The sequence below is a fragment of the Cladophialophora carrionii genome, assembly GCF_000365165.1.
Source record: "Cladophialophora carrionii CBS 160.54 unplaced genomic scaffold supercont1.3, whole genome shotgun sequence".
NCBI classification, from domain to species: Eukaryota; Fungi; Ascomycota; class Eurotiomycetes; order Chaetothyriales; family Herpotrichiellaceae; genus Cladophialophora; species Cladophialophora carrionii.
In genome coordinates, this window is record NW_008481828.1 from 2,701,516 (window position 1) to 2,726,604 (window position 25,089).

Sequence of the window (25,089 nt, forward strand, 5' to 3'; positions counted from 1 at the left end):
TTCTGGCGTACACCCATTCGACGAGGAGGACCATGGCTTCGGGATGGTCTTCGGGGAGGGTTATTTCTTTGTCCCGTTGCTCTTGCATCCCGTCGTTGAGGCACTTTGTGAACCACGCAAAGCGTGAAAGGATGTTTTCGTGCGCGAGGAACTTTACCTTGGTTTCACCGAGAATTACAGATATGATGGGCGATTCTACTGCGAAACTGACCCATCGGTGTTAGTAGAAGCCATTTGATGAACATTTTGCCGGTGCCATATCTTCTTGTTTTTGTCAGCGGGTGCGTTCTCGGGATTGCCATTACTGCCACGTTTCTTGGCCTTGGTGTGGATAAGTGCGAAAATGTACAGGCAGTACAGTCACAATCAAAGATACGGTACCGGTTCCTGACTTGTTGACAAGGGTTTCCGGGACTCGAGTGATGAAAACAATATTCCGGGTCATGGTCACAGATTTATCGAAGGGGCCAGAGAGCCGAAAGACGAGCTGAAGCACACAGTTATTCATTTCTTTGTGCATGGCGGTGCCTGATATTTGGTACCGCTGCGGTGGGTTTTGTGGCCGATCTAATCTTGGTGTACGCCACCTTTGTCGTCGTTGTACCATTCGCCCCGATTCTGTGCATTGTTTCGCTGACGACGCGACTTGTTATGCGACGAGTCGAGTTTTCCGAAAGTTGACTGTCATAAAATGCGAATTCATTGGAACGTCATGGGGCCTGTGCCATCGGTTTTCTGTCTCCCAGTCCTTCGTTTGAAATTCGATGTGCTGGGCGCGAGTAGTGCTCAGGATGTCCCGTCCAACGTCAGATATCTCCTCTGCTCCTTGGTGAATGTTCACGATTCTCTGCGATTGCCCGATGCTCGCGGCCACTCCTTTGTATCTATATGTATGTGGGATAAGTAGCGGGTTGTAGCAGCAGCATATTGCCCTTGCATTTCCGGTACAGGAGGCCTGCCAACTCCGTATCTTCCACTTGCAATGCTCGCATCTCCCTGCCGTAAAGCCCGCTCTCAACACCTTGACGTCCGTAGTCATCTGGCCATTTGCAAATGTCGTGGTGCAGCTTAGCTACGACAAAGTTGCGAAGTTCGCAACAATCTGGGCTCAGTCTGTAGATCAGCGCCGCGTCGGAGGGTCCGAGTCTGGTAGTCGCGCAGAGTTCTCGGATGGCATCGACAAGAGCATTTTGTAGGTCGAGAAGACCATAGATGTCCGTGGTGATGTAAGTACTGGCTATGCGTAAGACGTTCTCTTCCCGGATCTGCTTGTCCCCATAGAGCCATTTGAAGATGATCTCGAAGACGTCCGGGTCGTCCTCGGGAAGATTAACGATCCTGGTGGTTTGCTCGCACATGCCAGAATCGAGGCATTTCTGGAACCAGGCGGACTGCCTCAGTACACTTTCGTGCACCCAAAACTGGACCATCTCATCGCCGACATTCACTGTGATGATGCTCGACGTGAAAGTTTGAGTTATGTCAGATTGAACGCTCTCTAAGGCAGGATCGATCGTGGCTGACTAGCGTTTCTTTGGGCTCACACCCTCCGCGTTGCCTCCAGCCGAACGCGTGCTCGACATCTAGGACACCGGCTGGAACAGGTAAGTCTGGGATTGGAATAGGCAAGTCTGAGATTTAGGGAGAAGACGCAGCTGAAGTGTTGCTGATAGAGCAAGGTTAGAGGGCAAAGTCAAGGAAGAGCAAGTTTATGAGTGGGAAAATACTGAGTACGACGACCTGTCTGCCAGTGAAGCGCAGCACGTCACCGCCTTTCCAAGTACCAATGTCGCCTAGACGCGCTCCCAGAGGCAACCATTGCAGAACCTTGTATGGCCGAGCTGCCCGGTCTTGATACATCATTGACGTTTCCTACATGGTACGAAACGTTTCGAAACGGAGTTAGCGAGAGCGCCAGAACCGTGTCGACTATTTCCCAAGCCATCCACTTTCTCGGAAGTTGAAATGCTCTGCAGCTCTTTGATCATATCAATCTCAATATGGGTAGTACGCAGGATCGTCTTCATCAGCGGCATGCCTTGGAGCTGACCAGTATTCGCAAGAACGGTCGTGGACAGAGTTATCGGTTTCCATGATGTCTCGATGATCTGCACCGCAAATGTAGCAAAATTCTATGTGGCATCGCACTATGTTGAGTCAGTCAGTGAAGGAGCTTCTCAAAGGATATCCCGTTCATGCCACAACGCATGTGGTCACATCCTCCAACCTTCTCAAAGGGGGCTCTGCAACTAGGACGTAAGGCCGTTTTTGCTTGCTTGTACCGAATCGAAGCAATCTCCTTGCCTGCCCGCCTGGCTCTGGCCTCTGCTTCTTGGGCAAGTCTCTCGTCCTCTCTAGCACGCTCCCCAGCCCGCCGAACAAGCTCAGCTTGAAATTCCCTGCAATCAATGCCACTATGCCATGCGGTGCGGCAACTGACGCATATCTGTTTGTGACACCCTCCGCAAGTCGCAAAATTTACTTCGTCGTCTTTCGGAATGGCGGTGCCGCAGCCGCTGACCGGACACAGGAAGCCTCCAAACAGGGTCGCGAGGTAGCGCATCCGTGAACGTTCAAAATCCTCGAAGGAGAGATAACCGTCCATGTCTTCTAGCGAGAGCATAGAGTCACATCCTTCCTCGAGGCATGGAATGGCAGCCGGCGGAAGCGTCCTCAGCTGAGAAGAGAGCCACCGTCCCAAGCAAGTTGCACAATACTCAATGACGTGTCTGCAATGAGGTTCGAGTCTCTCACTCAAAGAGAACTCCTTGGCACACACCAGACGTTGCGTTGTTGGAGGAACCTTGCCTTCCCTCAGCGTATTGATGGCACTGCAGAGCGCCGCCGAAGTGAACTGAGAGTCTCTAAGCCGTCTTAAGTGATCAGGATCGAAGCTTTGCCAGATTTTGTCGAGCTCTGAGTCCCTCCATTCCGTGCGCTTGAGTTCTTTACGTGCAAAAAACTGATTCAAGGCGGCACACATCTGTTGTCTGTTCGCTCGCCTTCGGGCCTTCAGGCCAAACCTTTCACATAGTGTGGAGAGTTCATGGCGTGACCAGAGGCGGGCATTTGGAAAGAGCTGCATCTTGTGTCGAAGTCTTCGGAGACACTTTGCTTAGAGAAGGAGTCAATGTGATATGAAAACAATTTGAAGAGTTGCTGATCGTAAGTGATCAGAGGACTGGTCTGCCACTGCGAACAGAAGTCCAACACCTTCCGACAAGCGAACGATTGGCTTCGCTGTTCGAGCCTTGGCCGTTACTGTCAGTAGGGAAGAATGGCGGGCGTTGGGCTTGAGAGAGACTTTCTCAGGCTGGTAAGACGAATCGAAGATTGAAATTTCAGTTGACCTAAGGTAGCCTGAGATCTAAGCCGAAGCCCACGAAGCAGAGAATACCAATGGAGGAATGAAAAGGAGCGACATATCTCTGCGGTCTTAAGTCTTGACTGTTGCTCTGGAATTCGAACACCGACGTCAAATGAGGCTCGATTCATGAATCATTGGTAGTGTTGTCTCAAGGCTTCCTTTGTCGTATCTTCTCTCTGCTGAGTTGTCACCGTCTTCCAAGCCCGACCACCAATGTGGTATCCAAGCTAAACAGCCAGAGCAAGCCTTTGGACGTTCTATATTCCAATCTCCAGTCCATAGACGTGATGAGAGACCGAGCTTCGCCAGAGGACATTCAAAGCTCTTCCCAGACTTGGACATGATACTGCTGTTTTTTAACGGATGGGAATTGTTGGTAGGCCGTCGCAAGAGCTTCGTGACAGTTTATGAACCCTGGTGTATAGCTCGTACCCCAAGGCTCCGTTCTCCATATGCCCGTTTTCAGCTGAGATGCCCGGTCCGTTTCAATCCGCGCTTGGGATTTTTGCAATTCTTCCGACGTTCCACCCAGAGACTTTCCATCATTATCTCATTGTGCAGGGCGTCGATCATGAACGGACGGAGTTGGCTTCCCTCGACAGTTTTGTTCCACGCCTAGTTCACGTCTTCTACCTTGACCTTGCTTTGTCCAAACTCTGGGGTAAATCTTGCGCTCATAATATCCAGCAAATTGTTCTGAAAACGCGGCATGAGGAGTTTGTCAGCAAGCATGTAGGCCGACATGAGTGCTCGTATAGGATTTGTGGACGAGATTGTGTGAGTGTAGAGCAACCCTGCGAGAATGCTGAAAGTCGTCCAGTCGTCTTCTGGAAGGACGACGGTCTTCTCTTCCTGCTCCTTCATGCCAGATTGGAGGCACTTCCTGAAAAAGGGGGATTGCGAAACTAGAAGGCTCTCGTGCAACTGAAATTTCCTCGCCTCGGGACCGACGATGACTGTGATGATATCGGACATGGCGAAACTTTGGGATTGCGTCAGTGAGTACGGCGCTCTAGGGTTTACAATGGTCATGATGTGAGACTTACGAGCCGTCGCCATCGGTGGTCTTCTGCTTCTTGTTCGGAGGGCCTTTGTCGGCCATGCTGTCAGGTCTGAACTGAGATGAGGTGGATGACAGGCGACGATGTACGGTGTGGTTGAATTGAGATGAGACAGGCTGCAGCGGGTTCGTAAAAGAGGAGATGAAAAGGTGTGTGAGTGAAGAGACAAGATGTCTTTCTTCGCTCGCGGGAGAGCATGCCACTGCCGGACCCGATCGTGTTATCTGCTGCTCTGAGTGAAGTCAGCCTCGAATGACATGGTTCTGAGGCTTGGTGAACATGGTGCGTAGGAGGAAGAAGACACTACGAGTTGGGGGTGACAGGAAGATTGTGGAGGGAATGGTCCTGATCCTGTTCAATAATTTCTGGCGGATGGACGCGTGGCTTGCTTCTGTTGTTGATCTCGATTCATGCACAACTGCTAATTGTTGCCATCTCACTCAATTCTGCAATCGCCCGAGTTCGCTTCAGCTGGAAAACTACATGAAAACTGCCAATCCAAGCCAATGGCACATCATGTCGATTCTGCAATTGATGCCGCTGTGGTCTGATGATCCATCTGTGTGTGTCAGGTGCACTTCTTTCCGTCGTGGCGGATGTGATAGCTGCAAGCAGGCGATTTTCGAGGGTCTATACAGCCTCCTGTACCTCTCTTGAGGTTGTGATCAACAGACTTCCACAACAGCGCAGTCGTTAGGGCAGGATCTTTCCGGATCACCTGTTTCAAGTCCATAGCAAGTTTGGCGTCCGTACTAGTCGTGCCCAGTTTGAACTTACTGGGGGTTGTCATGATTCGATAGTGCAGCTGGTCTAAGAGCAGTTCGCGAAGCAGACAGCCTTCTGGAAGGGTGCGCAGAAAAAACCAAGGCACCGTGCTATAAGGATCTGGCAGTCAAGTCTGCTTGCCGGTCACCGCCCCCGGAGTCATTCATAGCACAGCAGACGGCAGCGTTGCTCCAAGAAAGGTCAGCCTCCACAGAGAGATCGAAAGAAAGGCATGTGTGGGCTTGAACAGGTGGGAGTTGATCATAGATAGACGAAGGCAATTACTATAGTACCTGTAGCGCACCTTCTTCAGATCATAACTCCACTCCCTTAGGTATATCAACAGAGGCCTCTTGCCCCTATGAGACAGGGTAAGCTGACGGACAAGTCGACAGAGTCGACATGCTTCCCTCCTCTGTCACACGCAGCATGTATCAGTCATGTGCTTTGGTCGTTGCTACTACCAAGCACATCTCCCTCAACTCGAGGGCGACGGCGGTCAGTCTTCGATCGGTAACCTTTGGAGGTCCGTTGATGGTGTCATTGTAGCAAAAGGTTGTATTGCCACTTCAGTTTGTATGGCCTATTTCCCTTTTACTCGCCGATAATTCTCCTTAGGATGGCATACAGAGAAACTGTCTCTTGATCGATCCAGGTGGCCCTTGTGCTTTTGATGGTAAGCCACACTGGTGTCTGATTTGCGTGCCGCGATCCACGCGCTGCTGATGAGATATATCTCTCCCGTATTCCAGGCGAACGGCACTAGATGAGATGCTTCGACCTGCACAATCTCGGCATTAGCATGCGCCCACGGAACAGGGAAAAAGCAGGAGGGGAGAACAAATACCTGAAATAAGCCCTCAAATAAACGACTTGCCAGGCGCCCAAGCCCACCAACATACCCATCGTACCAAACGCAAACCACTTCACTCGCTCGTTCGTGCTCTCATTGGTATCACGCAGCTTCTGCTCCCGTATCCTCAGGTACTCCATTTCCTGCACGATCTCGTTGACAGTCTCTTCTATCCTGCGCAGGTCGGCTTCGACGGGCTTGAGCTTCTCATTCGCTTGGATTGCAGACCAATCACGCGCGTCGGCGCCGATGTCAATGTCCAGCTCGACATGCCGAGTGGGGTTGGGTATGTGTGCTGTACGCGGCGTCAGTTCTGCTTCACCATACTGTAGACCTAAATTAGACTAGGACCACATACATCTTCCAGTCAATGTGTTCTCAAAGCACACGTCAAAGGCGGTATCCGCCAGACTCGTGAACGCCATTCTCTTCTCGCCCGCGACATCCTTCGGTCGGCCGTAGTCGTTGCCAACTGCGTCTTTGATGTGCATATTAACCATCATCCCGTCCCCTCTGTTCCCCGACACAATCGCCGTGACCACAACCAGTGTATCTTGGGTGACAAAATTCCGAATGCATCTCTCGTTCTTCGCGCTGTGGCCTGATTGAGCAACTAGGTCGAATTTCAGGGCAGATGAGAGGATTGGAAGGAGGGCCAGCGCCCCGAGGAGTTTCATGGCGCCGTAGAGCCTGAACGAGTTGCGGGAAGGAAAGAACAGGGAGAAACCGGTCAGCAGCGCATCCGCGAAAAAGTTATGGTGACAAGAAGGTGGAATTAAGCAGACGAGACGGAGGGTGCCAGATCGCGGTCGCGGAGATGAAGCCAGAAATGTTCGTGTTCAATGGTCAGGAGTGGCAGAAAGTGTGGACAGATCGATATCACGTGGGCGGTGAGGCCGATAACCCCTATTTTGAAGCCCCTGAAATCGGGTGCTGGGCGATGTGCACGCGACCATTCGAGCCAAAACCAGGTCTTTTTACATGCAGATCTGCATCTGCAGAAGCTGGGAACTATCATTGAAAGAGATGTTCCAGGCCGTATCCAGCCAAGTCGTCGCCAATCTGGGGCACAAAAGTTCGACCACTCAGGATAGCTATTAATTGGTCATCTCCAAGCACTGACGTTGTAGGCATATCAATCAATGCTCACATTTCAGCACATGACAAAGAAACGACTCCCAAATATCCCGTCCCTTCTGCGTCGCTTCATTTTCTCACACTTCCCCTCCTCTGAAAGAACTTCATAAACCCAGCCTGGTCCCTCTGCAAGGAAGTATTGAACTTCTGCACTGGCTTCTCATTCATCCCAGGCGGCGGTCTCGAGTCTTTGAGGAACGCTGCAAGATCTGCCGTACTGCCGCCGTTCGAGATGCCCGACGCACCTCTTGGCTCAACTCGAGCTTTCGTCTGCGTGCGGTTTCGGTCAACATGTGCTGCGTGTGTCGGAGTTGTTGGTTTGTATTTGTCCAGCTTCGATCCCGCTTGTGTGAGATGTGGAGAGGACGCTCGTGCTATGTTGACGGGACGCGAAGCAGGTGTTGCTCCGGTGCCATTTGCGTCCCCGTTGTTCTTGTTGGCTGATTGCCCCCCGGGTAAGAAATCCTTCAACTTGGAGCCACTAGCCGATCGTTTCAGCATGTTGGACGCGTCCGGTTGCGTTGGACCAGGGACTGCAGCGAGGATTGGGAGCGTGGCCATCCCCGGAGGCGGCGCGGTATTGCGTAAGAAGTCAACTAGTGACTCTTCATCGGTCCTCCTCCTCGGCGGTGCCTCGAATTGTTCCACTTCATCCTCTTCATCGCTGTAATCAATGGCATATGGGTCCCGAACCCGTCTTCGTGTTCTTTTGGGCATACCATCTGCCTCGGGGATGGCTGGTTGTTTCGAAACAGCATTTACGCCATTCATAGGCTTGCTAGCCACACGGTTTGTTGAGTCAAGTAGACCCGTCCGCGAATTCAGAGACGATGGCATCGATTTGGCCGTGATGGCACTTTCTGGTACACTTGCCTCCGAATTACGTGGCTTCGGATCAAGCTCTGGAGGAGGTGCTAGCGCGTTGAGATCGTCAGAATCCATTGTCGTTCGGAATGGTGCCACGTGGCGATCGATCCGATGTTCTCCAGGCGCCCGTGGAGGACCTTCTCTGATAAAATCGATCAGGTCCGAACTATCGGCAGTTCTGGGCACTTTCGCGTCTCGTGCCTGATATTTCAAGCGATTAGCAGTCTTGGCTGTGTCAGGACGATTGTCCTCAGCGAGAGCCTTTTCTCTCAGAGAAAAGTCTGTCTTCGTCCCCTGGGCGGTAGAAGGGCGAGGGCCAAGCGACTTGGGAAGCTGTGCCTCGTTTTCGGGACCCGTGGACCGTGCGTAGTCGGCAAGGTCTCGAGTGTTATTGCGCACCATCCTGGCCTCGCGTGGCTCGCCTACAGGATTCCTAGGCCTAGAAGGCGAGGGCACAGGCGGTTGACTTGGTGGCGCTTTGACTGTGACTGGGGTTGGAGGGTTCGCTCGAAGACCGTTTAGACTACCCTTTGCGGAACGAGAGGACTTCGGCCGCATGTCTTGTTCGGGAGGTGCCGTATCGCTGAAGAAGTCCGCTAATGCCTGAGTTTGACTTCGGGCCTTTAGTCTGCCTCCCTGTAGACATGTTAGCGGCTTTCCTATGATCACAGGGGATTCCACTTTACCACTGTAGCGGATGCGGGCGTCAGCGTATAATGCAGCGTTTCGTCGCTGTCAATTAGAAGATCGAGACTCTTCTTTGCTCTGTCTAGATCCTCGCGCTGTCGTACCTCGGCATCTTCTGACCGAAGTCGAAGGTGTTGTCGTCGAGCTGTCGAAGAACCAGAAGTCGAAGGTCTCCCTTGGTTCGCGCTAGCGCTCCTTGAACGCGCATATGCGGATGTTGCGAAGCGAGGGACCGGTTGCTCCATCATCTGTTGGTGTGACAGGGATTGTGTAAACTGGTTAACGAGGCGAGCGTTGGACTGTTCTGGTTCCCTTTGCTCCAACGAGGACCTCCGATTTGGAATAACGGCAGGCCATGCAGAAGATACGGGTCCACCGGCTGTTGTGCTCGCTTTCATCGCAGCAGCGGGTTCTTCGGGACGAGCCATTCCTGGGCCGGAGTTGCGAGTCGAGTTCGAACTGCTGTAGCCGGCATTCATGTCCGGTGTCTGAAAGATTGTCGCATATCCAACGTTGGAAGATCGCGTGCTTGGGGCAAACGCATCACCCTGAGCTCCAACTTCGTCGTTAGGTGTGTGGTCGATGGTTGATGGCTCATAGACGGCATTTGCCACGTCGCCGTGCTGAGGCATCTCGTCCTCAGCCCCAGCAACTCCGAATCCAGAATCCCTAGGATTTATTCGCTCGGTGTCCACGTCAGTCCCCTCGTCAGCGCTTAAGCCCAATGCCGGATCTTCCGCTTCGGACGCGACCTCCTGCGTCTCTCTTTCTGCGACATCAGTGACAGCAGTCGGTGCTCGCAAAGGGCTGTGCAGTCGTTCGATGTCATTTGCCGTATTGATGGACGAGTGAGGTTCTACGGCAGACTCGGGAGATGCGGGAGAGGCCGAGTCTGTTGGGTGATCCCTGCGGAACACCTTGGCTGCTTCCACGCTGAGAGCGCCGGCAATCGTAGCAACAGTAGCACCGATTGCAGTTGAGCGTAGACCAGATGAGCCCTCCTCGTTGCGCTGTTGAGAATCTCCATGGTGCAAGCGTGGCTCACTTGGGCTAGCAGCGCCGATAGGGCTGGAGTCTTTCCGTGGAAGCTCTAATGGTGTCCTTGGAGAAAGCACCGGAGAAGTCGGTACTGATCGTGATCTTGTTCTGCTCATCTGTGGCCTGTCCGCACTGTCATTCAGGGGTTTGGAATTTGGATATTGGCCAGGCATGATCAGCATATTTGTGGAATTCCGCTTTCCAATGGCAGGGCGCTGGATCTTGCCCTCCGCTTTGGCAGTAGATCCACCTTCAGGCGCCTCAATCTCTTCGACATCTTTGTCAGTAACTGGCAGCGGTATGTTGGCTGGGGTAACAGATCGGCTCTCTTCCTTGATCGGAGGGATTGCTGGGGCAGTAGGAAATCTCCATTCTTGCGTGGGTGATTCAGGGCTCGTGGGCGACAAGATGTTGGGCGTGGTAGGGCGCGAATATGTAGTGCTACCGGCGCGGACACTGCCCTTCCACGAGCGCCAAAGTCGGATCAGAGGTCCTTCTTTGCCTATGCCCGACATGTCTATCTCTTCCAACAAGATGGTGATGTCTGCTCGCCCGATTGGTGCTGTCCGAGCGGTATCGTTGAGATGAGCGTGTCGCTTTCGCGCGTGCTGAGCGGCTATGCACAGGGCTTGCTCACCAATGAACTCCAGTACCGTGGTAAGGAAGATGGCAGTGGGTGGTAAGATCCGATCAATAACCTTGTTCGCCTCCCTCAACTGATTTAAATGATCCCTCACGTCATCGCCTTCGAGATAGTCCTCTTCATCTTCTTCTTCCATATCTCCAAGCTTGGCATAAACCATACATCGTAGTCTGGCGAGTTTCCAGGCGAGGTCGACATCGAACTCAGATCTAGGATCAAGGACAGGTGCGGTGTTTTGGATTTCTTCCAGCTCATATTCTTCCAAGTAGTCCTGCAGTTCATCATCTCCGGCCTTTATCGCAGCACGTCCCAACCTCTGTTTCAGTACTAGCGGGATCGCGGCGCGGATTGCGGTCAGGGTGATCGACTGCGATTTCGCCAAAATGTCGTAGAGTATTTGATCGAGGAACCCATTGAGCAATTGCAGTGCGCCGTTCGAGATCTTGACCGCCTGCTCAATCTCTGCGTAGACTAAGTTCTCGGCTTCGGCTATTGAGACGTAGGCAGGCGGTGCGGCTGCATGAGGAAGCGTAGCTCTCGTCGACCTTGCGGACATGGAGAGGACGTCCGTTCCCGAACTCACGCTTCGCAGTTGCGCCATTTTGTGAAGGCGTGAAGAAGCGGCGGGGATGCAGATGCGAAGTGACGAGGGTAAAATGGGTGACACCGGCGGTTGAGCGATCAGTGCTCCATGCGGCTGTCTTGATGCGTAGCTGAGGGTGAAGTGATTTCACTACTGGTATCGCTGGAACAAGAGCTGAAATCCTGCGGTTGACTCGAGCTCCTCGCGACGGCGGTGTGAGCCTCGTCGATTATCCCGGTTTGGAAGTCAGTCTGCGACTACTTCTCGCGACACTGAAGCGGCGGTCGCAGTTGAGGTGCTGGGGGGTGACGATCACTCGGTTCCGGTCCAGTCAGAAAATTGGAGAAATTCTGAGGCGGACTGGATCAATGCGTTCCTCACATGGGCTGCGGATTGCGCGTGGGCGCTCAACGGGATTTCTATACCAACGTGGCTGAATATCGCAGGTGGGAGAGTTAAGGTGTAGCTGGGAGATCAAACAAAAATGGTGACGGGTGAACCGAGCAGATCAGTGAAGCTGGGCATTTCGGGGCTGGGTGTTTCAACTGGGGGTCCCTGGCCACTCCTGTTTGACACCCATCGCGACTTGGATATGCCCACTTGCGGATCGCGGTCCCTGAGCTACGGATGTGCTATGCTCAGTAGCGGCAATTGGGGTGAGGACAAGCCGTGCCTAATGCACATGTTTGCAGTGCCCCAGACCCGGACTGGGCGTATGCAGGAAGACGGTCTCTGCCATTGGCCTCTGTCAGTGGCGGCGACTTGCATCCATGCTTAACTAACTACGGAGTACCACCGCCTCAAAACGTGTACAAAATGCAAGCAACCTAACCGGATCCAACACCACCTCGTCCGCATAAGGGGCGCCCCTCCTCGTAAACAATGCATCCATGATCATATGCAGACGTCTCTCTGATATCGCATCTCCTGAAGCAGATTGGAGAATATCCTGCAGTTTATATCGACAGCTCCGGGCATCTGCACCATCGTCGCCACGGCCGATCTCGACTTTGGTGCACATACTTACGATCACACTGTCGAGCCTTTGGGTTGGAGGACATTCGCCAAATGGATACTCCTAATGTCGTGCCCGCCCCACTGAAGGAACGTGGCTTTTGGTAGCTCCTCATAGCTGCATATCAGTTGTTCAGGTGAAAGTAACGCTCACTGCCAGTGGGGATCTCCTTTCAGTGATAATGAATACAATGGGCCATGGCCGTAGCCGAGCAGATTTTTCTGAGCTTTCACCACTGAAGGGGTCCGTGTCCGTCGTATCGGACTCCAGACCTCCATTCGCTTAAGAGTCGATGCTGGTGAGATTACTGGCACCGCACCTCACGGCGAGTCTGCCATCAATTGTGGTTGTGTAACCGGCGACGTAGGCCCAGTTGCGGTCGGAGGCGGTACAGCGCCTTCTTACAACCTCTGGTCTCCTGAACACTGGCGTCGGGGACCCTTTGTGCCATTGATATCTCACACATTCGAAGAAGCGCCGCGGTATCGGGGAATGCATTCAGACTGACAGACCGTCACCATGATAGTCGCCGATCGTGTGCACTGCGGCGAGTACCCTTTCTTAATGTCGGTACTCAGCAAGTGATTTCATTTCAGGAGTCCACCAAGGTCTCTTTCCATGCCCGAGACACGGTCTTCTAACCTTTTCTTCATTACTTCTAATTCTTGTATCTCGTCCTCTTCAAGCTGGAAATCGTCCTCGGTCAAGACCGCGTGCTTATCATTGTCCGTGAAATCGTGTTGCCTGTCATTTTCGTCTCCAGCATTGTCTGGGTCCGAGGTGGAAGGCCTGCGCTCCAAGAGTGACTGTTGCCTGAGGACCTTCTTTTCAAGCACGGCAATGGAGGCAGCGACTTCTTTATGACGGTTGCGGAGTGCGCGAATCTTGTCCGAGGCCCCTGCAACGTTGTAGACCTCACAAAGCTTCTCTGCACCACGGAGGAGCACTTCGACGTTGACTCCGCCATGGGCTCGCGCATTGCTTGACTGCCTTATTTCCCGCAGCATATCAGTGCCTAGTACTAGCGTGACTGCTGACGGTTTCAACGGATGAGGAGGATTGAAACCGCTCTTGCGGCCATTGGGGCCAGCGTCTGGGTTATTCGATCGCTGGCGACTTCTAGTGACAGCATTGTGATCAAGGGAAAAGAGTGCGCGCTCGTAAGGTTCCGTGTCGCGAATCAAGGTGGTGATTTCAGCATTGCTTAGCAAGGCATTGGTGAATCTCTTCGGTGGAGGGAACCTGGGAAGATGTCAATGTAATGTGTGGGAGAACCCAAACCTTTCGAACCTACTCCAGCTCAGCGATGGCCTTTGCCGACGCAGAGATCTGCTCCAGATGACTTGCCAGGAGAGTCATGTTCGTAGGGGAGTGTGCGCACGTGTCCGAGTCGCACCTCTCTCATGTGCAGCTGACTTTCAACTGAGTACCCTCAAAGCTGCATGGTCCCTAGTCGTACCAAATGCAGGCTTCTTCATCTAGGTAGTTCTGCAGGCACCTCCATAGGCACATCGATGTTCGGTTTCTAGAGTCACTATTGTGTTGTTGATGATTAGTTGGTCGAGTGGAGTCAGTGACGGGAACGCGTCTTGTGCTTGTGCCTGGCTGCGGTTTGCACTGCGGCTGCGCTACGGAATCTACGACCGACCCAAGGAGAAAGTGACTGCGTCTCCATCTCCATCTGCATTCCCATTTCCGTCTCCGTCTCCATCCAAATTACAGTTGCTTCGACCCTGCCTCACCCCATCACATACAAGCGACCTTGTCGTCTCTTCCGATCATCGTACGTGGACCGTGAAGGGCGACCAGCGTCTCCGAGGAAAACTCCCTTCGACCCAAGGGACATCTAAGAGCTCAGCGAGATACAACAAGTCGCCTATCAAATCCGAGCAATCAATCAATATTTGCGCATTCCTGCTCTACGTCGAGATCGTCTTCCCTCCCACCCCATCAGCCTAGCTCCGCCGAAGCCATGAGTGGTGACAAGCAAAATCTCAATGGCTCTGGTCCGGCTCGAAATGGCGTCAACGGTGCGGATGACGTTGATATGAAGGATGAATCCCAAAATGCAAAGAAAGGCACCAAAGGGTCAAAAGATAAAGACGGAGACAGCGATATGACGGTCGTTGTTCCGCCCTCGAAAGGCTCAAACACTCCGAGCGCTCCTTCGAAAGCGACTGAGGCTGATCTGACAAATGGCGCCGTTGACGGCGACGTCGAGAAAGAAGCCGAAGAACCGGTCGATCCCCAAGAAAAGGCGATAGAAGGTGAGCGGCTTGCTTCCAAGAATTTGTGTCGGAGCTGCGTTACTGACATTCCGCCAGAGATAAAGGCCAATTTGCCATTGTTGGAACGTGCCGTCAGTCAGTTCGATCCTCGATTCAGCTTGAGAGTCCTTCGATCAATACCTTCCGTCCGCAAGCACCTGACGGCCTACGTGTTGGCCACCGTCGTCACCGAAACATATTCCAGCCCTACTGCAACGGCCATCTCACTTCTCAGCGCCGTCAAAGACGATCCGACTTTTCCCTCCCAGAAAGCAGAAGAATGGCATAGCAAGAAAGATGCGTCACCCCCAAAGAACTCGCAGAAAGAAGTCCTACCAGAAATCGACGTCTACCTATCCATTCTAGTGCAAGTGCATCTTTACGATAAGAAGTCCATCAATGCCGGTGCTCAATTCTCAAGCGCGCTGGTCGAACATCTGCGCACCTTGAATCGTCGGACACTGGATTCACTGTCTGCACGTGTGTACTTCTACTATGCTCTTTTCTATGAGGAGGTTGCACCACAGCCCCCTTCACCTGCCGCCGCACTCATTTCCATCCGCAAAACCCTGCTCGATGCGCTGAGAACTGCAACGCTACGGAAGGACCAAGATATACAAGCCTCGGTAACAACACTACTTCTGCGGAACTATCTCTCTACTTCTCATATCACTCAAGCCGACCTGCTGATATCACACACCAAGTTTCCCGATACTGCTGCCAACAACCAGGTGGCCCGTTACTTGTACTACCTGGGTCGCATTCGAGCGATCCAGCTGCAGTATACCGAAGCTCACGAATACCTGACTGGAGCGACACGGAAATCGCCAACAGCATACAAGGCCAGCGGATTTTACCAGGCGTCCACCAAATTGCTCATTGTCGTCGAGCTTCTGATGGGCGATATCCCTGACCGCGCGATCTTCCGTCAGCCCAGCCTCGAAAAGGCGCTCGAACCATATCTTCAGCTCGTGCAAGCTGTCAGCTCAGGGGATGTGACTGGCTTTCAGAACCTGGTTCAGCGATACAGCGCAACCTTCCGAAAGGATGACACCTACACTCTCATTCTGAGATTGCGGCAAAATGTCATCCGGACAGGTATCCGAATGATGTCTCTTTCATATGCCAGAATCTCTCTGCGAGACATGTGTCTTCGATTGGGACTGGACAGTGAAGAGTCGGCAGAGTACATTGTTGCAAAGGCTATTCGCGATGGGGTCATTGAAGCGAGTCTCGACCATGAGCGTGGGTACATGAAGAGCAAGGAGACGGGCGACGTCTACGCTACAGGAGAACCCGGCGACGCTTTCCACGATCGGATCCAAGCTTGCCTAGCTCTACACGACGAGAGCGTGAAGGTACGTAGGCTCCACCGTTTATCCGACCACAGTACTGATCTTATTACAGGCGATGCGTTTCCCCATGAACCAACACCGATTAGAGCTCAAGAATGCCCAAGAGGCTCGTGAGCGCGAACGTGAGCTAGCGAAGGAGATTGTGGAGGGAGAGATGGACGATGACGATGCGCCTGGTGGTGATTTCGACGGGATTTGATTGAAAAGGACATATTGTATTACATACGGATCGGTAGCCGGTTGTCCAAGGGTTCTCCCAGGCGCACGCAGAACTCAGCAGTGATCTCTAGCCTCGCATCCTTCGGACGACAGAGGTGGTCGTCTCTAGAAATGAGGATCAGCCAGCAGTTGACCGCTTCATGCTTCACTGGCTTTTTAGAGGCTATGGTCGGCCTGTGGGCTGGGATAGCTAGGTTTAAATGTAATAGTCGTAAAGGTCTGGCTTGTTGGGGGTGGGTGTGTTGTAATGGTGACAGTGCTGGCAGGGCTACTCGTACGGAGTACGGAGTACACTGACGGAACATCGCACCGCTGGGCACAATCATGATCGAGCCTTGTCAAGCCAGCCTCGCCAGCCTCGCCGGCGAAATTGGTTTATCCGTGTGCCGAGGCTACCCGGTGCGCGTCTTCATTGGCTGAAAACGACACGTCTTGAGACACCGTCACCACCGTGGATAGACTCGATAGAGCAACTAGTTTACTCGCTGTCCTCTCATCCTCACATAAAATTACTGTACCTCCTTCGCAAATAATCCCATTGCTCGAAACATGGCCCAACCGCGCCCAACAACCCTCCTCCCCTCCCGGACTCGCTCCCGCTCACCCACATCTCGCCCGACGACACCCCTCCGCGCGTCCTCGCGCTCGTCCTTCCGCGCTTCAACGACCCTTCCGAACGATACGATCCCGACAGGCCTGGACCACCTCGAACCGCAATTCGCAGAACTCAGCGACTCGATGGCCGATCTGGAGGCGAACCTCATGCACTTGCAACTCATGCACGAGAGTCTCAGCCGGTTTAGCGAGAGTTTCGCCAGTTTTCTGTACGGGCTGAATATGAATGCTTTTGTCGTGGATTTTCCAGAGGTATGTAAGTCGTCAGCCCGCTCGCACGCACGCAGGCACGGGATTCTGCCCCGCAGTCAGATTTCTATGCGTTTCACGTCTCTCCACCCTCTGAAAACTGGAAGTGATGTCGATCTCGATCTCAATCTCGATGCTGATGCTGATGTGTGCGTGGTAAACCAGGCTCCCATCACCGAATCGATCAAGCGGTGGCAGAGACGACAACAAGGTCTGGATGACAATTCGAGCACCATCAACGTCACCATGCCTAATTCTAACCCAAACTCAAACTCGTCTACTGTCGGCGGGCTGAGTCAGTCCGAGGGCAACGCCGGGGACGCGACGTTCGTGACCAACGCGGATGCCAGCTTCGCTAGCTTAAAAGCCACGCCGAGGAGGAAGACGGTGGCGCCGCCTGTCACGCCGGGGACTACGTCGACGGTCCAGCAGAGTCGGCTACCCGGCGCGAGACGTGGAGGAGGGGGAGGGGCAGGGACAGGGGCTGTTGGGCGAGGTGGGAGAGGGGACGGCGCCGCGAGGGGTGCGAGAGGGTCGGGTCTGCCGAGAGGGAGAGGTAGGGGAGGAAAGTGAGATGGGATGAGATGAGATGAGAGGAGAGGGTGGCATTAGGAGACTTCATCGATCGTTCTCTTCTCCTTCAGTTATGACACCGAGGGAGGTGGGTATGATGTGATGACAAGGTACGGATTCCAATCAAACATGATACCCACGTTCCAGTTACAATTACGGGCACGGCCACGGCCACGATCACGGCTTGGAGATCATATCGGGAAGTTTACGACTTGGTTGATCTCTTGCCTCTTTACGTCCCTATCTTCCTCCTCATGTTCGCCACAAACCTGCGACAACATGCCGCACGCTGGGCCGCAGGCGTTGTGTTACGTGCGGGCGGCCGGCGAGTGGTGGTGTTATGAATGGTGATCACAGGTGCGGATCGTAAAAGAATTCTCAAAGGACAAAGAGATGACGAGAGTTGTCCATAAGGACGAGCGCAAGGATGAGGACCAAAGAGGCCGGAAGGAGGAGAGATATATGTCCATCTTGCGCGTCCTAGAGATGCACCAGCCAGCTCCAGCTCTATCTCCTTGGGGAATACTTGCTCCGAACACCGCTGACGATATCGTCATGGAAAGATCACTAGTAGGACAAATTGTATACAAGGGCCAACTTGAATGCACCGTACACCAGATCGGGACCGGGTAGGTATTCATGCTCGGCTGGGTCGGCGGCAATGACATGTCGCGTTGCCGTCTGGCTTGTTTTCTTGCTTCTCGTGGGCCTCGCCATTAAACCGCTCGGACATTCGAGGTTGATGGAGTCGCAGGGGAATTTGGATGTGAGATCTCTTCGCGCTAGAATGCGTTGGCAACCGCCCTTCAACATTGAAGCGACTTGGGTAGTCATGTATTGTGGCAGACGGTCACACTCATTATCACCTACTGGTGTGGTTCATTGTCCTACGAGTTTTACCCAGCAAATTTACGACCCGCGACCGGCCGGCGCCAGGAAGACAACTCAGCCAAGTTCCTCTACGTCGGCTTCCTCGTCTCCGTCAACACATCCTTGTCAAGATTCGTCTCATCTTCGGCAGTGTCGCCGCCGCTCCCTCTGCTGTCTTGGTCCACGGCGGAGCCTTCATATCATCTTCGGAAACGAACGCTCCAACACCGCTGGAGGGCTGGTGAGCGCACGCTGAAGAGCTGAACGTCACGCGAAGGAAATCCTGACTGAGCGTACAACCAAAGGGATCACCAAGTCGTGGTCATTGCTGAGCTGATAGATGCGGGCGCTCCGAAGGGGCCAGGGTCAAGTTAGCTGTTGGGCCACGCGGTCCTCTTCCTCGATGACCCGGTTGCCGAATGAACACTTCCAAACCTGCCGCAAGCCGTCTTCGAGAACATCCTCGACGAGATCGGCAGCCAAGTGAAGATGATTCCACACAACTTGCTCTTGGGTTCGAGCGCCCGAAGAGGAACGTTGTGTAATGACACTGCAAAGAGGAAGGAGCATACCAGGAACTCGCTTTTGAGGGGAAAGCGGTTTGCATGAGCTGAGGTGATAAGGATCGCCTTATTCCAGAGAGTTGAAATGCTCAAGAGCTCCAGGTGTTATCGTTGGTTAACGGCTGTCTCTGGCAATCTACTCCCACTCAACCGTCCCGTCCAGTCACAGCATAATCGGTATGGCTGGAAGCATCCCGTGCCATCATTGCTTTCCTGTCTTGTTCCACCTGCCCTCTGGAAGGCGCTCACCCTTCTTGAGAGTGATCTGCAACGTGCTCGACACGATCCCGCCAGGTCGCATTTGCGGTGTTGCAAAATGGACATATCAATTATGCCGTGGGCACATCCACGTCACGGCCGTCATAAAGATTCTGGGTGACAAAGGGATGATGGATGAGGTGCATATGCTGGATCAAGGCGTCCTTGCGGAAGTACGTCCTGTCTTTCTCGGGCCGCTCCCAGCATTCTTGGAAACGATGCCGACAGTGGCCAACATGTAAGAGCTCAAAGCAGACGGGACATTTGCCATAATATAGGTGACGATTGCCACCCATCGCGCAGAATGCCGACGGCTCGCACACCCACACCTTTGACGGTGCATGAACAGCCTGTTCATGTCGTTTCCAAACATATTTCTTGTCGAAACCCGTCCCGCAGAATGTGTACTGATAAGGGAAGTCGCTAGAAGATTGTACATGGAAATTGGCTTTTGGAACTTCCAGCGACTCGGCATCTCCTGGTTTGCAGGTATCTGTATTTGTAGGTATCCACAAGTCGGCGGACGGTCCGAAAACATCTACTAGAGATTGCCTGTAACTGGAGTGATCGGCTCCATCGAAAGGAGCCTGACTATCAGGTGTCATGAGTAGTCCAGAGGGATCCAGTGGTGGGGTTCCAGATGGCGTAGAGGGCCGGCCACAGCCCCGGGATTCAGTCCGTGGAGAGGTGGATGCGACTCCTGGCGACGTCCCTCCATACGCGACTCTCCGCCCTTTCCGAGGCCCGAAAGTCAGGTAGCTGGAGCAGGATGCGACAGAAGCAGCACCACTTGAACCTCTAAGTGACTGTGCGTAGTGGTAAGGACTTCCGGCTCCATGTTGAGTAGTTGCACCTAGCCCCATCCAGCTGAAGTCTTGATTTTCAGTGCCTAGGGACTGCTCCGGCTGCAATCCACTCGCTGGAACGGACCATGGGAGCCGAGGACTCACCAATGGAGGGCTGTATAACGAAGTGGCCGTTAGGCACGGCAATGAATTTTGTGTACATGCGCTCCGTCTCGACGTCGCTCCGTCACTGGTCTCAAAATTATGCTGCTGGTGGCCGCCTTCGACCTCCCCAACACTCGCCCTGCGCCAGAATGAAGGCTGGGCAGCGGGCGTCGTTTCCGAGTGGAGATTGCTCTGGTGAACGCGTAGGCTGTTGAGTCCTGCGAAGCTGCGACTACAATGAAGGCACTTGAAAGGCCCCTCGTATGATGCATGATACCGCTCATGCCGTTTCAAGTGTGCGAGTCTTGAGAATGAGCGCGTACAGATCCTGCAAGCATGAGGCATAGGCTTGTCGGGTTCAGGTGACGCTTGGCGAAGAGCAACTTTTCCGTGGCCTTTGGAATCGATAGCCTCATCGTGCGACCGCTGCAGGAATGTAACCGCAGTACCACATTCAGTGTCGCGATTCTGGGTGGCATCGGTTCCGGGCAAGGATGGTTTGTTCAAGCCGACAGGTTCCGCAGACCGACTATGCACGGCAAGAGAAGTGATAGGGTCAGCAGTCTCGGGCGATACCAGCGCCACAGGGGCATCGCAGTCGCCGCATCCGCTCGGAGCTCTTCTTCCCGACTAGCTTCAACGGCTTGCACTTCTGAGGACTGTTGGCGAGCGCGCCCCCACTCACCCAGGTTTTCGAAACCGCTGGGATCGGCGGGTAGAAGCTTTAGCCATCTTTTCATACCCCAGTCTTGAAGGTACCACATAGGCTCACGGCACGATGATTCTCCAGGGCGATGGCTGCTGTTCCTGCTATTGGACTTTGGAATAGACCAATAGCTACCGGGTTGACTTGGCAGACCAACCTGCAGGCAGCATTTTCCGTTGGTAGCCGACCGAGCGCCACAACTCCGTGGAAGGAACCGGCGGAGAAAACCAGCCATGCTCGAGGGTGGAGGACAGCTGTTGGGTCTGTTCAGGTTTGCTGCAGCGGCGCTGGCGTCACCAATCAGACCCGAGAGTGTACACATCTCTTCGAAGGCTGTAGCGCTTCCTAAAGCCACCTAAACACCACGTTTTGCCCGTCCTTGTGCCGGTCAAGGAACGACAAGCCCGTCGATGCATCTCGATGTCATGATGAGTGGGAGCGCGCTTCGAAGACCCAGGCAATCTTAGCTCTGGTGCTTGCCGTGGACGGTTCTGACTGGGAGCCATGACCTTTTCGCCACTGATGCTGCCTGCTTCATCCAGCTTGAGCCTTGTGAGTTTCCTTTGGCGTGTCCTCGCGAACCACATTTCGACCTGCCGAATTGATAATCCAGTAGATTTGCCAGACTGGCCTTTATCTCTGGGCCTGGAAATGGATCTGCCATATTTCGAGACAACCAGTCTTCAGGCACTCCCGTCTGGAACTGGGTAAAACCGGGCTTCTGTCCCACAACTTTCACCTTGCGCCTGGCCGAATCAGTATCATGCGACGTGGAAGAACTGGGTCTTGTTCTCTTCCTGTGTGATAGGTGAGCTTGGGGCTCTGCCGACCAAAGCCGAGGCGTAGGGTCTCAGGGTCTGTATAGGTATCGAATGTCATTTGGGTGAGGAACTCGTCTTGTTGGTCGATTGTGTCGACCATGAAGAAATCAATGTCTGGCATGAGGAGGTCATCGTTACGAAGGCTGTTCTCGAGCGATGGGTGGAAAGATGGCGAATCAGGCGGCTGTGCGGCCAAGATATAGGTCGAGGAACATTGGTTGAAGGTCCATGAGGGAATCCACGGACATGTGCATCCACGGCATGGTCAAATACACCCACACCGACTGTATTTCTGTCAAAAGAACCATCCACCCCCGGTTTCGAGGTGAGCAGGACATTTCCCCATCCATGCCGTGACGATGCTGAATCGGTTTTCATCTTCGCAAGGTTGGGTGATCTCGATCATCGACGTCACCTGGAACGTCGGGATCTGTCCCTGACAATCTCGGTGCAACATGATGATGGTGGTACGCTTCTTCTCGACAGAAGCGGACCGTGCTTGGATGTCGACAGGGAACGAAGGGTGGAAGAACAAACCGACGTGTTTATGTTCTTCGAGGCAGGGCAGATACTGGTTTTCAAGGTGACCAATCAGCGGGATCGAGCTTTCGAGTCGAGCCTGCCTGGCATTCAAGGTGCTCGCTTAGCGAGGCCAATCATCGTCGGCGTTCAGCTTCGCAAAAGGTGGCGGGGATATATCGCGAGGCTGTGTATGTATATAAGACACTGTGGCCCGCCGTATTTTCAGCCTCGCAGTCCCCGGCGGAGCATACAAGCCGGCCAAAAATAACCCAGAACAATCTTCATATTTTGAGCCTCATTTTCTGCCGCTTCCTCTATTCAAGGGCGCGGCTATTCTCTATTGTGCTCACGCTTATGCATTAATAGACTCACACGGTCCAGGCTGGGTGGATTGGGCGATATTGGACAATATAACTCCCATTCGCGCCCTGGCAGCTCACTTTCCAAAGCCGGTTCTCCTGAAGTGGCTCACACCATCGACTTCTCATTCCTCGCGTGACCGACAGGGATCTTGAGTATCGTCGCGGCTCAACGCCATTCCAAGTGCATAGGACGACAGGTTCCGCGCGATGACAGCCTCTCCGTATCATATGCCGTCGACAGGCTGCGAACACCTCAAACCTGCCACAATCAAGAAAATCACGGCCTTCCGCAATGAATCCAATGCCATCGACGCCGACTTTGCAAACTACGGCTGTCTCTCGTGCAGTTTTACCGGCAGCTTCCCCATGCTGGATAAACACTTCAACAAGACGAAGCACGAGTTTGCCGTCTCCTCGAGATCCGTCTGGTGTGGGCAATGCAACGACCTGGTCTACGATCCGGCGTTATTAGTCAGCAACGGCCGGGCCGTTAGCGCAATCAGCAGCAGACCAGTCGTTAATGGCGTGAAGCGAAAATTGGTAGAGTCCAACGGCGGGGAGGACGATTCTTACCTGACGACCAACACGTCGCAGCGACCGTGTGGTCGGACGGGAGTGCGCGGACTGTACAATCTCGGCGAGACGTGCTATATGAACGCAGTGTTACAGATGATGGTGCACAATCCGCTGCTGGCAAGCTACTTCTTGGGGATGGGACATTCCATCCACACGTGTCCGATCAACCGCGAGCTGGAGGGCAAGAAGGAGAAAGGCAACGAGTCAGAGGAGGAGCAGCAGCAGCAGGACGACGACGCCGTTAGTTCCGAAGAGAAGAAAGAACTGCCCAGTTGTGTGGCGTGTGGGATGACAGAAGTCTTCTCCGACGTGACGATGGTCGACCAGCCGATCCCTGCGCAGGCCGTCAATTTGCTCTTTGCGAGCTGGAAGAACATCCAGGTAAGTTGCGTAGCCGCGTGTTCTCCGTGTCATTTCCCTCAGCAGCTAACGCACCTCAACAGCACATGTCCGGCAAAGGCCAACAAGACGCGCAAGAGTGGTTCATGTGCATCGTCGACCGCCTGCATGAGGGTGTCGCTCAGTACGTGCCCTCCCCCGACAACAGATCCGCCAGCAACGCCGCCAACGCCGCCTCCACACCCAGCAAACAATGCGTGTGTTTCTTCCACAAGGTCTTCTACGGCCGCTACAACAGCCAAATCACCTGCGATACGTGCCACACGGTGTCATCGACCGAGGACGAGTTCTCCAGCATCAGTCTCGACTTTAAGAAGCAGGCCAAGAAGCGCAAAAAGGCAGCCAAGGAAGCGGCCGCGAAAGAAGCAGCCGCAGCAAAGGAAACGGCCAAGGACGACGCGACCTCGAAGAAGGACACCAAAAAAGAGACTGCTGGTGGCGGCGCCGACGACCTGCGCATCCAAATCCCCACCCTACGCGATATGCTGCGCGCGTTCACGGCGCCGGAACCCCTCTCGCCGGACCAGTACCACTGCACGAGCTGCAACGACAAGCGGTCGGCAAAGAAACAGACGCGCATCCGCAAGTTACCTGCGCTGTTATGCGTGCATGTCAAGCGATTTGGCATGACCGCTTCGTTTGCGCCCGAGAAGTACGAAGGCAAGATGGATTTCAGCCTCACGCTCGACATGGCGCCGTATACGACCCGGCCGCCGCCCAAGAACGGCGAGCACAAACGGGACGCACGGGCGAAGAATGGCGGCGGCGGCAAGAAAGACAATGAGTTTCTGTACGATCTTGACTGCGTGGTGGTGCATCAGGGCGAGCATGCGCAGAACGGGCATTACTTTGCGTTCTGTCGGCAGGATAACAAGTGGTTCCGGTTCGACGATGAGATTGTGAGTGCCACGACCACCGAGGACGTCATGCGACAGGAGGCGTACCTGCTGTTTTATTCCCTCAGGAGTCTTGAGAGGGTATAAAAGGTCGGGGCGTGTGCACAAGTCAGTCTGCGCGAGTTTGGCGAATTCATCGTGTTGATATGGATAATTATGGTACGGAGTGGCATCGCACCGCATCGCATCGCATTGCAATCGGCACGGGACGGATACTGTACGCTCAATGGGAAACGAAACATAGACATGCGAAGCAGAAAAGGAAAGAGGAAAAGAAAGATGCAGGATACGTACATGCAGATGTGGGTATGAGTCAGTAATATATGCTGTTATGCTACGGTACTGGCTCCTCCGCAGCGTTTCTTCGTGGGTTAAAAGACAGTCACAGCTGGCACCATACAGGGACATAAGTAGCAAGCTCACATACAGGGTCTGGTTCATTCCCTGGGGTAAGTACACGCATCAAACAGAACTCGATACTCTCGGCAGTCGGCAGTCGGCAGCACGCATTGTCGCGGGACTGTTGCACTCGACAGAGTACCTACTATTGTACTCCGTACTGTCCTGAGTACAAAGTAGCAAGCGGTACGGGGTACTCCTTGCAGGGTCTGGGCGAACGCGACGCGTTTTGAAATGGTCTTGGGATCTTGGGACGCCTACCTATTGTACACAGTCCTCCGTACATACCGTGTAGTGCCGTTCACAGCCTACTCGGCCGGATGTCCAGGCATCACATACCGACGACGCGTGCGGGCCTGAGTGCTGAGCGATGAGTCCCCTGCCGCCAAGGCATTGGTCGACGGTGGGCGTCTTGCGAGATTGCATCCAGAGTACGGAGTACATACTCCGTACCGTGTCCAGTATGCTTTGAT

General features: G+C 53.7%; 10 protein-coding genes across 10 annotated transcripts; 3 read left to right on the plus strand and 7 right to left on the minus strand.

Moving 5' to 3' along the window:
• Nucleotides 1–884: 884 nt before the first annotated feature.
• Nucleotides 885–1,430, minus strand: G647_04391 (uncharacterized protein; the record flags this gene model as incomplete). The annotated part of the gene is made up of 1 exon (XM_008728735.1): nt 885–1,430. The coding sequence occupies one exon, from the start codon at nt 1,428–1,430 to the stop codon at nt 885–887; it is 546 nt and encodes a 181-aa protein (XP_008726957.1).
• Nucleotides 1,431–2,200: 770 nt separating this feature from the next.
• Nucleotides 2,201–2,734, minus strand: G647_04392 (uncharacterized protein; the record flags this gene model as incomplete). The annotated part of the gene is made up of 1 exon (XM_008728736.1): nt 2,201–2,734. A coding segment is annotated over one exon (534 nt), but the record flags the coding sequence as incomplete, so codon positions are not given.
• A 1,248-nt stretch (nt 2,735–3,982) lies between these two features.
• Nucleotides 3,983–4,469, minus strand: G647_04393 (uncharacterized protein; the record flags this gene model as incomplete). Its single annotated transcript, XM_008728737.1, has 2 exons — nt 3,983–4,349; nt 4,414–4,469. The coding sequence occupies 2 exons, from the start codon at nt 4,467–4,469 to the stop codon at nt 3,983–3,985; spliced, it is 423 nt and encodes a 140-aa protein (XP_008726959.1).
• Nucleotides 4,470–5,955: 1,486 nt separating this feature from the next.
• On the minus strand, nt 5,956–6,723 carry G647_04394 (endoplasmic reticulum vesicle protein 25; the record flags this gene model as incomplete). Its single annotated transcript, XM_008728738.1, has 3 exons — nt 5,956–5,974; nt 6,041–6,341; nt 6,405–6,723. 3 exons carry the CDS (start codon nt 6,721–6,723, stop codon nt 5,956–5,958), a joined length of 639 nt encoding a protein of 212 aa, XP_008726960.1.
• A 529-nt stretch (nt 6,724–7,252) lies between these two features.
• G647_04395 (uncharacterized protein) lies at nt 7,253–11,019 on the minus strand (the record flags this gene model as incomplete). Its single annotated transcript, XM_008728739.1, has 2 exons — nt 7,253–8,686; nt 8,737–11,019. The coding sequence occupies 2 exons, from the start codon at nt 11,017–11,019 to the stop codon at nt 7,253–7,255; spliced, it is 3,717 nt and encodes a 1,238-aa protein (XP_008726961.1).
• A 1,584-nt stretch (nt 11,020–12,603) lies between these two features.
• G647_04396 (uncharacterized protein) lies at nt 12,604–13,375 on the minus strand (the record flags this gene model as incomplete). The annotated part of the gene is made up of 2 exons (XM_008728740.1): nt 12,604–13,258; nt 13,311–13,375. The coding sequence occupies 2 exons, from the start codon at nt 13,373–13,375 to the stop codon at nt 12,604–12,606; spliced, it is 720 nt and encodes a 239-aa protein (XP_008726962.1).
• Nucleotides 13,376–13,988: 613 nt separating this feature from the next.
• G647_04397 (uncharacterized protein) lies at nt 13,989–15,837 on the plus strand (the record flags this gene model as incomplete). The annotated part of the gene is made up of 3 exons (XM_008728741.1): nt 13,989–14,283; nt 14,341–15,641; nt 15,691–15,837. 3 exons carry the CDS (start codon nt 13,989–13,991, stop codon nt 15,835–15,837), a joined length of 1,743 nt encoding a protein of 580 aa, XP_008726963.1.
• A 569-nt stretch (nt 15,838–16,406) lies between these two features.
• On the plus strand, nt 16,407–17,294 carry G647_04398 (uncharacterized protein; the record flags this gene model as incomplete). The annotated part of the gene is made up of 2 exons (XM_008728742.1): nt 16,407–16,724; nt 16,887–17,294. 2 exons carry the CDS (start codon nt 16,407–16,409, stop codon nt 17,292–17,294), a joined length of 726 nt encoding a protein of 241 aa, XP_008726964.1.
• A 1,762-nt stretch (nt 17,295–19,056) lies between these two features.
• G647_04399 (uncharacterized protein) lies at nt 19,057–19,590 on the minus strand (the record flags this gene model as incomplete). The annotated part of the gene is made up of 1 exon (XM_008728743.1): nt 19,057–19,590. One exon carries the CDS (start codon nt 19,588–19,590, stop codon nt 19,057–19,059), a length of 534 nt encoding a protein of 177 aa, XP_008726965.1.
• A 2,984-nt stretch (nt 19,591–22,574) lies between these two features.
• On the plus strand, nt 22,575–24,304 carry G647_04400 (uncharacterized protein; the record flags this gene model as incomplete). Its single annotated transcript, XM_008728744.1, has 2 exons — nt 22,575–23,303; nt 23,366–24,304. The coding sequence occupies 2 exons, from the start codon at nt 22,575–22,577 to the stop codon at nt 24,302–24,304; spliced, it is 1,668 nt and encodes a 555-aa protein (XP_008726966.1).
• Between the last annotated feature and the right edge of the window lie 785 nt (nt 24,305–25,089).